This window comes from Miniopterus schreibersii (genome assembly GCF_964146895.1).
Source record: "Miniopterus schreibersii genome assembly, chromosome: 11".
Taxonomy (NCBI): Eukaryota; Metazoa; Chordata; class Mammalia; order Chiroptera; family Miniopteridae; genus Miniopterus; species Miniopterus schreibersii.
This window is the reverse complement of record NC_138111.1, coordinates 4,338,357-4,351,168: the sequence shown is the minus strand read 5'-3', so window position 1 is coordinate 4,351,168 and position 12,812 is coordinate 4,338,357. Positions and strand designations below refer to the sequence as shown.

Genomic DNA, 12,812 nt, shown 5'->3' with positions numbered 1-12,812 from the left:
CCTTTAACATGAGGCTTTTTGAAGTTTTCCCAGAGGCTGCAAGGCCTCTTGAGCCAGGCCTGCAAGTGGCCCACCTGATGTTTGCTCCCATGAACTTGGTGGATGTCAGTAACTGCATGAGAAGCTGAAAAATGTGGCCCAGCTGGGCCTGGAAAAAGGGGAGCAGGGAGTTCTGTTGCCTCCTAACTCGGCCACTTATTGCTGGGTGACCTGGGGCAAGGTCCTTATTCTTTCTAGTCCCCAGTGTCTGCATCTGAGAAATGGAGAGCTGGGGGAGGGAATAGTACATACTGGAGTAGTGTCTGTATTGTGTGTATCCCAGTGCATGGCATATAGTAGGTGCTCAATAAATGGCTGCTCATGTTCTGATAATTAAGAAGTGGGAGTTGGTAGGCAGGGTCTCATTGGAAACTTTGCTGCTGATCCTATTTGTACATCTACCCATCTACTTATCTATCCATCCAACCATTCATCCACCTATCCATCCATCCATCCATCCATCCATCCATCCATCCATCCATCCATCCATCCATCCACCCCCCCACCCCCCCACCCATCCATCCATCCATCCATCCATCCATCCATCCATCCATCCATCCATCCATCCATCCACCCTCCCACCCACCCACCCACCCATCCATCCATCCATCCACCCACCCACCCACCCACCCACCCACCTGCCCATCTACCCATTCATTCATTTATCCATCCACCCTCATCAGCATTTGCCAAGTGACAGCTCCGGAGGTTCCAAGGCATAGCTTCCCATGCTGATGTATTTGCCGTAACCCATTGAGCCCTCCTCAGTTTCCTGAGAGTGAGGGTCCCCCTTTAGTGTCCTCTTGGCTGCAGCTTGAATAGGGGGTCTGCTGCTGTACATTCCAAGCTGGGGCTGGGCGAGCAGTGTCTTGTGATGAGTCTGATACCCATGGCATGGTGGGAGAGACCCACCCTGCATTTCCACCTTGAGGCCCAGAGTCAGGTCCCTTTGATTTGAGGAACATGTGTTAATGACAGAATTCGGGTAGAGGCTGCACCTTGGGTGGGGGGTAGGGTGGATACTAGCAGACATTTCTTTTTATAGAACATTCTCCTACTATATGAGTATATTCACTATAGAAAAATGTGGGATGAAAAAGGAGCCATACTAGCGCCGGCTAACATTTCATGTGTTGTCTGTCAGTCCCTTTTAAGGAGCTTATGTTTGTAAAAATTAGACCCCATCATACGTGTTTTACAACCTGTTTTTTTCTTTACGGTGTTTATGAATATGTTGTGGCAATAAATTCCCTCCTACCGCATCAGCTCACATGGCGGCGGAATTCCACTGTGTGGGCGTGCCTTCCTTTATTTTATTTCTCTGTATTTCTCAGTCAGGCTGTGGCCAAATTTTCGAGTGTTTGTAAATCACTGCAGCAAATACGTCTGGAACGAAATTGTTCGGCACACCCAGAGTGGAAACTCAGCATCATTTTTAATGACACCTCCCTAAGGCTACGCGCTGCAGAGTGCCCCCGGCACCCAGACCCAGATCCGGATCCAGGTCTGGGTCCCACGTGGTTGGGAACCGCCTTGTGGAGCTCCTTCCAGCGGAGAACGCCCACGGACGGCTTCTTAACCTTTCTTGGTACGGGACCCTTTGAGAGGGTGCTGGGTGATGAGGCCTCCAGAATATTCTCACGGTTACCTCCACATAAGTTGGCAGCCAGTGTTCAGGCCCGTACAGCCCCGGGGCCCCCTGGAGTCTGGTCCTGAGCCCTGACACAGCAGACAAGTGGGGACCTTACGGCTGTGGCTTTAAGGCTGGACCCCGGAGCTCCAGGCAGCCTGCACCTCTTGCCTGTGGTGGGGAAGCTCCAGCAGGGATGCTATACCCCTGTGGTCACAGGCCCTGCCATCACGTTGGGCGGAGCCCAAGCAGCAGAACCTCCCACCAGAGTTTGTGAGCTGGGAGGGCTCCTGAGAGGCGTGAGAAGGGGCGCCTGGCGGTGGGCGGGCGCATCAGGGCAGTAAGGGCCGGCCGCCTGGTAGAATCGTGTGGTTCCCCGTGCCCTGTTCAGAAGGATTTGCTAGTGGCCACACAGGGTCATCCTGGTCAAGTCCCCCACCCCTGCGCGTTCCTTTTGCTCGCCTGGGAATGAAGCTCCGTGGGCCCAGGCAGAGCTGGTTGTATGTGGGGTGGGTGGTGGGTGGGGACAGGAATGGAGGGCAGGTGTTTGTGTGTCTTCATTTTATTTATTAACTGGGATGAAGCTGAGAGATAAAAGTGGGAAAATGTCATCCTTTGACATTTACCTTTTCAGAAGAGTTGGCAGCGCCGTGGGGGGTGGTTTTAGATCGTCTCCCCTGAGCCATGCCTCCAGGGAAGTCCAGCCCCATGCAGGGAGGTGTTCCCTGCTCTGTGTCCTTTCAGGAGGAGCCACTGCCGCCCTTCAACTCACCCGATGGCTGTATCGGGTCCCATGTCTGCCCCCAGCAGCTCTGGTCCTCAGGCCCCTGGAGCGGGGTTTCCCGTGGTTCCGGGAAGCACGCAATTCAGGCGGAGTGAGGGACAGGCGCCTCTGGCAGAGCTGGGCGCATTTAATCCTGTTTAAGGAGCTGTCCTATCTGGACGGGAATCCAGAGCCGAGCCCTTTACAAACCACCAGTGACAGAGTCCAGCCTGGAGCACTTTGACTGTGAGATCAGGGCTGAGGCTGCTGTGGTTACAGCAGCTGGAGAGGCCACATGGACACAGTGCAGACCCCTGGTGGTTCACTCGCTGTGACAGCTCCTCCCTGTATGAAGCTCCGCCTTTGCACTAACCCCAGGTCCGCAAATGGGTTTTGTCTCCTGTGTCGATGCTGACCGATGGCTGTGCCTCTGGCTGACTCTGCAGAAGGGCTTCCAGCGTGGGTCTGGCTGGCTGGGGAGGAGTGTGGCAGTTGATTAGTGATGTCTGCCACGGCAGGCGGAGGAGAGGGGTGGCTTGTACACCCGATAGTGGCCAAGCTCTCGCAGTTCTAACATTTCTAGCTTCTATCCGATAACTAGAAGAGCATACAGCAATATTGCTTGGATGTTTTTTCTCTGTAAATATTTAGAGGCCTTAAAAGCCAAGAGTAACAGCCAAGCCATGTTGCTTGTGAAAGACCCCTTAGAGCTCACAGACCAGAGAGCCCGGCTGGGCCAGCTGCAGGGTAAGGCGATTGAGTCTTGTCTGAGAAGCACAGACGAGCTCTGTCATCCCTCAGGTTCACAGCCTCCGCGAGTCCCAGTCCCTGCAGCATAACCACCTACCAGAGGACGGCACACAGCGCGTGGCCTTTGGCTGAATCTGCCGTCTGACCAGGCTGAGAAAGGGCCCTTCTCTACGGTTTGGGTTTCTTCCCCGTGCCTTTAAAAAATTGCTGCTAGAAGGAGACCAGCCTAAAAGGAAGTCTGAGGAATGTGTCCCAGCTGCGGGTCCTTGGGCAAATGACCTGTTTCCCAAATGTGCACGGCTGGACAGGCCTTGGAGGGGTGTGAGGGTGCCCCTGGGTGAGGCTAGACCTAGAAGGCCCATTGGGCACAGTTCCTGGGACAGCCATCACCCAGTAGGGGGTGTATGTGAATTTAGCAAGTGACCAGCATGGGTCAGGTTTGGATTCCCTTTCCCCAGATGCAAGCGTGCACGCTCACATACATGCACGCATGCAGTGCACACACTTCAGCTCTTAAGCACATGCACGCACATACAAACTCACATGCTCACAGAAGTGCACACACATGATCACACAGGTGAAACTCATGCCCATGCACACAATGAGGTCTCCACATTGACGCTGGCAACCACCTCCCTGGTGCCCCGTAATTCCTGTAACAAATTGTGAGCAGCTTCTTCCTGTGCTGGTGTGTGTTATACTTTGTGCCCCAGGGTTGGCCACCTCCCTCTCCCAGCCTCTCTTTCCTCATGATCATCTGCAGAGCCCGGTGGCTGCTTGCTGCCCGTCATTTGAAGATCTGTGGAATAACCGCGCTGGGGCCCTTGGAGCCGGGGTGGGGTGGGCGCTGTGTGTCTGGAGGAGGCCGTGGGGTGGGGGCCTCTGCTGGGGGAGGAGTGGCCATTGCTCCTCGCTGAGCATTTCCCTTCCTTGTTGACACGTCTGCCTGTCTGGGGACATACTGCCAGGACCCCCTCCCGCACTCTGAACCTGCTCCGGCAGCCTGGCAGCCCTCAGATATCGGTGCACCAAAATGACAAATTCTGTACAATAAATACAAAGTAGGCATCTAGCCCCAAAAATGCTTTGCCGTTTTGTTTTTTTTCCCAAGGAAATGTGCTCAGTGAACAGTTCTCTACTTTTATAAGACCCTTCATTGCAGTTTTATAATGACTTTCTGTTTTTTTGTGAATCACAGAAGCGTCCTTTCCTTCTTCCCCCAGGTCATTTCTGCGGTGTCCAGACTGTCCCTGCACAATGTGGCCCAGAACAAAGGGATCAGGTAAGCCCTCGGAGCCCACACCCTCCCATCTCCACCTGCCCCCTCGGGCCTGGTCCGAGGAGTTTTCAGCAGTCATCCTCTGCCTGTGCCTTTATTGTGAATTTTCAACATGTTTTGGAATTGCTGTTGGCGGTGGCAGGGTGGGGAGGAGGGGAGAGGCTTCAGCTCACACCAGGAAAATCTTGCAGGCATGTTACTGATGGCTGCAAAATCTGTTTCGATTTAGGTAATAAGATCAGCAAATTAATCCTTTCACAGATCATTGCCTAGGTAAATGCTCTCTCCACACGTCAGAACCGGGATGCCTCGTGTGAATGGAGTAGCTGGGGTTTGTTTGTAATGATGGGCAGAGCAAGGGGACCTGCCCACTTGGAGGCCTCAGCTCTTTCGGCAGGAATACCTCTACTTGGTTTCTGTTCTGCTCAGAATACTGTGGCCCTGCGGTCTGGCCTCTCACCTCTTGACACATGGATGGGGCCCACGTCCCACAGGGGAGAGGGGGAAGGGCAGCCCCACAGGACAACTGGTCATTGCAGATTCTGGTCCACAGATCAGGGTCAGAGAAACGTCTGAATGGGGACCAGATTCCAGATCAGGTAGGGACGGGCACAGGAGCTGCCCTTTCTGAATATCCCAGGAGGACATGGGCCAGCAGGGGGAACGAGAGTCTTGGGAGGGCGGTTGAACTCGGGGAAAGGGGCTTCATCCTGGTATTGTCTGTGGGGATGGCGCCCACCTGTAGTCTGGGAGTCCCAGGACCATGGTTCTGGGTGGACCTGGGACCGGCACAGCTGCCCCTTGATGGGGCCGTTTGTTCAGGTTCAGAGTCACAGGGACATGCAAATGTTAGGGATCCCCCCTCCTCCACAATGGGAGGGAGGGAGAGAGAGACTGGGAGAGAAACATCGATGTGAGAGAGACACATCGATTGGTTGCCTCCCACTCACCCCGGGGATCAAGCCTAAAATGGAGACACGTTCCCTTGACCAGAATCGAACCCGACACCCTTCGGTCCGTGGGCTGACGCTCCAACCACTGAGCCAAACCGGCTAGGGCTTTTGTTTTTAATGTCACACGTAGGATGGGCTGTGTAAAAATGTTCCTACACGACGTGTTAAACACATACAAAAGAACATTTAGGTCTTAGGGCACCAGCTCATGTTCTAGAGCGTCGCCGGTACCTTTGAGGCCCTGGTTGAAATGGGCTGTTTCTCATTGTTCTGAGGCCTGTGATCGGGGCAGTTTAAAATGTTTAGTTAGAAAGAGAGTGTCAGTCCTAGATACAAAGACAGCACGCGGTTTTTATGTTTTGTTTTTCCCAGAAACGATCGTCTGTTCCTTTTCCCGCTGGCCCATGACGAGGGTTGTGTTGTGGTTTTATGGCCCAGCCTGTTTCCAGCAAATTCCTTATCTAATGCACATCCACATACATACGTAGGCAGGAATGAAGTTTGTGCAACAGTTAGTCATTTTACTTGCTCTTTCACGTGATGCTAGAATGTGATCTCTTCTCAATTCTTTCCACATTCTCCCCACACCGGGGGCCCTGGGGCCGGGGGGCCCCGTTACGTTACGTCCCTGGGGGCGGACGAGCGGCCTGGCTTTGCACGGATGTGGTCCTGCTGTGGCCTCTGCGCTTCCTTGGTGGTGTTCCAGGCTCTTCCCTCCCGAGGCCCAGGCTGTTCCCGCCCCATCTGCAGGCTCTGAAGGCCTCAGTTTTCCTGGGGGTTTACAGCTGGTGATGAGACCCTGGTAGTGGCTTAGAGTGTGGTGAAGAATTTGAGAACAGATCTGTGTCTGCCCCGGTGTGTGTCCTGCTTTCTAATTAGTATAAAGGCCCCCTTGGATTGGGTGGTGCCCACACTCCTGGTCTTCTTGCCCCTGTTCCCCGTCTCCCGTGGCCCTGGCATCCTGTTGGCCCCCGAGCTCCCAGCCGGAGCAGGTGCTTCACAAACTGTGGGCAGAAGGAGTCAGCCCTGCCCCCTGGGCCCTGGGCCAGCAGATGTGATTGGAAACCCACCCGCCTCCCTCTCTATTCTGGGAACCACCAGGCAGCACGTGGGCCCCCAGGCAGGAGAATGAAGATCCCAGCCCTGAAGGATGCGCCCAGTAAAGAGATGGCGAGCAGAGAGGATTGAGATCTGGCTGTGGAATTGGTGCGACCGGGTCCATACCCGGTGTCCAGCTTCCTGTGGGCCTCGTGCAGCAGGAGGCTTCTCTCTGCGTTGCCCTCGAGATGTGGGATAGCACGGGGGCTTAGCAGGATCTTCTGTGTTGGCCCAGAGAAGGGCTCAGTAAATATTATCATTTGTTTTAATAACATACCAGAAACAGAGTGTGTTGGGGGCCCCAAGACCACCCTCGGGTTCAGTGACTGGCTGGAGGGACTCTCAGAGCTCGGGAGGCCGTCATCCTCACGGTCATGGTTTATCTCAGTGAGAGGGCAGGGGTGAAATGGCACAGGGCACAGGCATGGGGCAGGGTCCAGGAGAGGCCAGGCCCGAGCTTCCGGTTCTCTGGTCTCAGTGGAGTTGTGTGGGTGACAGTTCTCCAGAATGATCTGTGACAACTTGCAACTTTTCTGGGGTCCTTCCTGCCCGCAGCCTCTGGGGGCGGGACCTCTGTCACCTCACACAGCTCACCTCTGCGAGCCAGGAGCTGGCAGCGCTGCTCTGAGGCTGCCCCGTGCAGCTCGAGGGGTCAGATCATTGTCCACGCTGGCTGCGAGGTTTCCACAGGCCATTGAACACCCTGGGGCCATCAGCACTTTGTGGAGCCCTAACGGGGCTCTTCCATTAAGAGCTTTTCACGGTGTTACTAATAAGCAAAAGGCTTTAGTTCAGCCAAACCCACAACCCAAGCCCGCAGCCTGGAAGAATCTTCCTCGTTTCTTTCACCGCTGGATGGGAGCCCAACGTGCCCTTTTAAAAAACGATCATTTCACAACACTCGTACTTTTCGTAATGAGCTGGTTTTCCATAAGAACCCAATCATATTTCTCAGAGGCTGCTGAATGGGAGCCTTAATCTGAGTCTGACCCGGTGCCCGGCTTCCAGCACCGAGAGAATGAATTTCTGTCGTTCTAAGCCGCCCAGTTTGTGGTACTTGGTTACTGACAGCCCCGGGACACAGACACAGCGGGGGACCAGGCTGGGTCCCTGAGCCTCTAGCATGCCTGGTGTGTGGCGTGCGAGGCTGCTCTTCCTGACCCTCACCCAGTGCTCACACAGCCCCTGCCACCCGAGACCTGGATGCTGAGGAGGAGATCTGCAGCTGGCAGGGAGCTTTGGGGTTCAGAGGCCCCCTCCAGTTAGCAGGGTTGGGAGAGTGGGCCTCCAAGGACAGTGGCCTCCTCATTTGTGGTGCCCTGTCCCCAATAGCATTCAGTGCTGAAAGCAGTAAGACTGTCCATGACACTGGTCCAGGACCCCACTCAGCCCCTGTCCTTCCGTGAGCTGGCTTCACTCTGTAAAAAAACAATCTCGAGTCTTCCTCTCCAGCTGATACCACCGTTAAACATCCATCGGGGTGGCCTTGGAACATCGACTCGTTTTCAGAGATGGAGAAGAAAGTCTCGTCATGTTTGCAATGGGACTTATGCATATGCATAAGGGATGTGAGGTCATTAAAAATGCCTCTGGGCCTGGCCGGCGTGGCTCAGTGGGTGAGCATCAACCTTTGATCCAGGTGATCCAGGTTTGATTCCCGGTCGGGGCACATGCCCCTGTTCAGGCTCCATCCCCGGCAGGGGGTGTGCAGGAGGCAGCTGATCAATGACTTTCTTTCATTGATGTTTCTGTCTTTTTCTCCCTCTCCCTTCCTCTCTCTGAAATCAATAAAAAATATATTAAAAAAAAGCCTCTGGAACAGCGGGGAGTCGGGGCCCTGGGCTGGGCCCAACAGTGACCCTGGCACGTATCCACTGCTCAGAGTGTCTCCCGGCCCTCCCAGCCTTAGCTCCTGGCGGGGCTGGCCTCTGGGGCCTGGGGAAACCAGCCCAGGCCTTGCCTGCTGACCTTGGAGGCAGTTGAGGGTCCACTTCTCCTTTGGTGTTGCTGGAAGGGAAACTGAGGCAGGCCTTTATATTCCCCCCCTCCCTCCAGCACTAGAGGTGCTGAGCCAACCTGATGCAGAGCTGCTTGGTCCCTGGTGGGGTTGGTGGCCGAGTTTTCTGCCATTTGGTGAATTCCTGTCTTGGACCCTCCCTTCCCTGAGTGCTCACGGGCCCCACACGCTGCCCCAGCGGGGGGATGTGGCTGGTAGTCCGGGCGCAGGTTTGGATGGAACGGTGTCCAGCCATGGCTCCTCCCAGGAGGGCAGCAGCGAGGCACCAGTGGTTCTGGTTAAAGCTGAGGCCTGGAGCCCAGCCCAGAGGTACTTGGCTGGGCCCTTGGGCCTGGACTCCAAGGTGAGGAATCGCAGGCCTGGACAGCTGGCTTGTGCCCAGCCCACCCTGCCCAGGGCTGCCTCAGATGCAGGGCTGGCGCCACCCAGAGGGCTAGGGTCCAGGTCTCTGCTTCCAGGTGGCCAAGCCGGCCTCCCCTGGTGCATGGTGGGAGGGCTGCAGACCTGTCCCCGCCCTCACGCAGGCTCAGGGAGCACTCAGAATGCAGCGTCTCCCCTTGTCCTGGACTGTTACTAGTCATGTGCCGTACTGTGTGCTGTGAGAATTTGACACTCGCACAGCAGATTCACGTTTTGGTTTCTTTCTGACTTACTCCCGTGCCCAGATGTACACAAATACAAGCCCCGTTGCCATGTGATTAGGGAGGGCGGTTGTCAGGGAGCAGCTGGAACTCTGCTCTGCCATTACTCGGGGCTCTGGAGGGTCATTTCGTATTCCGAGCTCTGTCCCGGCAGAGCCCTGGCAGGCCAAGGGGATTTCCTGCCTAGCCCGGGCACGTGTCCCCTGGGAGGAGGCCGAGATGGCATGGAAGGAAGCTGCAGAGTGACTTCGGGGCCTGGGACCCGCTCAGGTGGCTACACTGGCTTTTCCTCTCCAAACTGCTGCTGTTCCGAGAAGTGTGCAGAAAATCACAAATATATTAACTTCCCAGTTGGGAAGTGCCTTTCTCTGTCCTCGGCAGCCGTGCCAGGCCCGCCCTCCCTGGCACATCGGGATGGCAGGGACAAACCATTCTTTCCTGACTCTGAGGTCAGAGTGTCTTCCTCCACCTTGCTAGGGCCCCAAAGTGAGGAAAGAAACAGCCTGGCTGGGATTTGGGGGACACTTGGGTTTCTCCTCTGGGGGGGGACACTTAGCATTTCTTGCTTAGGAGACCACGCCTTGCCACCCTGCCCCCATCTCTGCTGCACCTGCCTCTGCAGACATCAGGGTCCCTGCCAGAGCTGTGGCAGTGGCTTTACCTCAGTGTCCCCACCTTTCAAACCCCCGCCTCACGAGGCAGAGAGACCCTCCTCCTCTGTGCTGACTGTGGTTTAAGATCCTGGTGGTAGTGGCCCTGTCCCCCAGCCCTGGGTGGCATTCAGGGTGGGTGTGGGTCCCCCTCCTCTCCAACACAGGGCAGAGCCTGAGCTGGGTGTGGGCCTGGGCTGGGTGGTCTGGCCTGGCGCTGCCCCCTGACGTGATGGCCTCTCTGCCCCGGGTGGGGTGGCGGGCTGAGAAAAGAAACGCGATCCGTTGGCCTGTTTTGACAGTCCGGGCTGTGTAGCAGGAGAGCCGTTTTTAATCAGCGAAACCCTGGCGCTCCAAGGCCTCCCCGCCAATTAGCAGGCAGCACCCAGGTGACTCTCTCAATAATTAAACGGGCCTGTCGGGTCCTCCAGGCTTGCTCTGGATGTGCCTTTAAAGTTTGCCTGGCTGCCGTTTCCCTGGCAAGCTGGTGCCAGAGGGGGTGCTGGCTGGGCTTCCAGGGCCCCTCCCACCACGCTGGCCTCTTCCTTCCACTTAGCTCCCTCCCCTTGGCCTCGGTCACACCTCGTGAGATGCAGCGGAACCTGACTGCATCCTGGTGCCAGGACCTGCCACAGCCCCACCGCCTATAATTCTGAGGCCAGTTTCAGAATGGGAAACCGAGGCCCCTCCAGGGGAGATGACCTGCCGAGGGCCCCTCAGGTCATGTCAGTGGCGCAAATTGAACCACTGTTGTCTGCAATGTGCAGGAGGGAGACCAGCTCGTCTGCCTTTTGGGCTGGGATTCCCTAGTCCCAGGCAAACTGGATGGGTGGTCACCCCCTGCAGGACAGGTGCTGGGTGGCCTCTGAGGTGAGTCTGCTCTCGGGGCCCTGCCTCTGCCCCTTCTCTCGGATGTACCAGGCGGGCCAGGGAAGACCAAGGTATCCGTGATGCTTTCCTTAAACATGCTTCCTTGGCTGGGACCTCGTCTCTGGGAGCCGGAGTCCCCACGTGCTCCTCTGCATGTGCCAAGCGAAGGGTGCAGAAGTTAGGAGGCATCTCAGGCCTGGTGCTCGCCCATCTGAGCCTCACAAGGGCCCTGTTACCCCATGTTCCTGGGGAGAGAACTGAACTGCAGAGAAGCAGCACGTGCAGGTCACACGGAGAGGAGGTGGTTGTAGGGTTCAGGCCTCGTGTGCCTCACTCCCAAGCCTTGGGGAGGTGGGCACCATTGTTCTGACAGGTCAGACCCAGGGTCACAGCAGGTCTGTGACAGCTGGGCAGGATCCAGGCCTCCAGCTCCTGGGTCAGTGGAGCCCCTCCCCAGGCCCCCAGGTCCCTACCCCACGGAAAGCCGGCCCTGAGCTTTGGTGTTGGGAGCTCGCCTCTAGCTCCCCTTCCCCCATTCGCCCTGCTGAGCAAATATCAGCCGACTGGGGCGAGGAAGCCGCAGCTGGGGTTTCCCCTCGAGATCCTTAGTAACAGGCCTCCTACCAGAACACGTGTCCCTGGGCTGCATAGAGGCGCTTGGTTTAATTAAAGGGCATTTTTGTCTCCCTCCAGAGGTGGGTTGATTTGAAGGAGCCCCCTCCCCCTCGCATTTCATCTGCTCTCCCAAAGCCCTCGGTCCTGGAGGCTGGCCTTGGTGCGCGCCAAGCGGTTCAACCTGAACTGGGCTCTGCACCTGTCTGCAGGTCCCTGCGGGAGTGGCGGGCATATAAGGGACTCCTGGGGAGCCTGGGAGAGGGCGTCAGGTGTGGGTTTCATAGAGAGGTTGCTGCGTGGGCATGGAGGGGTGCTGGTTGGTGGTGGGCAGGGAGAGTCAGGTGTGGGCGTGGTACAAACCACGTGCCTGCCCCCCAATTTCATCCCATCGCCTCTTTAGCTGGAATGTGCTGTTTCCTTTGCAGACCTGCCCCCTTCCTCCAGCCTGGGAACAGGGATCTCCTTGTTTCAGTCCCCAAGTGACACTGAGGGGTGACAGACTGAGGGGCTCACCTCCTCCCAGCGAGCATGTGCTGGGTGCAGGCAGTGGGGGTTCCATGCCCGAGTGCTCTCCTTTGACCCTGGCCATGCCCAGGGCTCCGTATTCCCTCCACCTCACAGACGTGCACGCGCAGACTCAGGAAGGGCAGGGCCGGGATTTGAACCTGGCCCTTGAACCTGGTGAGCCTCTAATCATCACCTGCACCTGCTGGCCCCCAACAGCTGGGCAGTGGGGGCTGGGCCCGCCCACTCCTGTGTTCAGGAGTCAGGCCCAGTTTCATTTTGCTGAGCCCCTCACATTCTGCCAATGAACCCCCTTTCCTCCCACCCTCCCTGTGAGTTATTCCTCCGGGTTCTGAGCCACCCAGGTGGATGGACACCTGTCTCCTGAAGACCACAGCCTGTGAGCCCCCTCTTCACAGCAGGAAAGCTTTCTGACCCCGACCCTTTCTCTCCTCCCAGACGCATCCTGGGATGACAGAGTGGACAGGGACCCTGGGCATCCCCCAGATACAGAATTGTGAGATTTTCACGGGAAAAGATTTTCATGGGAATAGTTTCAAACCCAGATGAGTGTGGATGCACAGCCCACTCTCTGTCTCCTAGAGAGTCTCATGACGGCAGAGCCAAGCAGGGCTCTCACTCCAGGGGCCCGTGATGGCTGACGGAGACCTGCTCACCTCACCCCTGTCTCTCCTCCCACAGGCCTTTTCCCTCCGAGGAGACGGCAGAAAACGATGATGACGTCTACCGCAGCCTGGAGGAGCTGGCTGAGTAAGGAACCGGGGGAGGCGGACTGGACGGACGGAGGGAGGGAGAGAGGCCCTTTCCTGCAGAGCTGCAGAGAGAGCTGGCTGGGCTGGGCTGGGCCGGGCCAGGCCGGGCCCCTGGGTGCTGTGTTGGGGGATGTGGGCGTTTCCAGAACTGGGGCCCTTGGACCAAGGGCCACAACAGCGGCAGTGTGTGGGCTCAGGGTTGCCTCGTGGCCTGACAGGGCAGGCGTGGG

General features: G+C 56.9%; 1 protein-coding gene across 2 annotated transcripts in view; it reads left to right on the top strand.

Annotated features, from left to right (window-relative positions):
• VAV2 (vav guanine nucleotide exchange factor 2) overlaps positions 1 to 12,812 on the top strand; it is a 113,880-nt gene that overhangs the window by 54,214 nt on the left and 46,854 nt on the right. For both annotated transcript variants that reach the window (XM_081151568.1, XM_081151569.1), the window contains exons 3-4: positions 4,406 to 4,464; positions 12,512 to 12,580. In XM_081151568.1, coding sequence (XP_081007694.1) covers positions 4,406 to 4,464; positions 12,512 to 12,580 — 128 coding nt within the window. The remainder of the gene's footprint in view (positions 1 to 4,405; positions 4,465 to 12,511; positions 12,581 to 12,812) is intronic.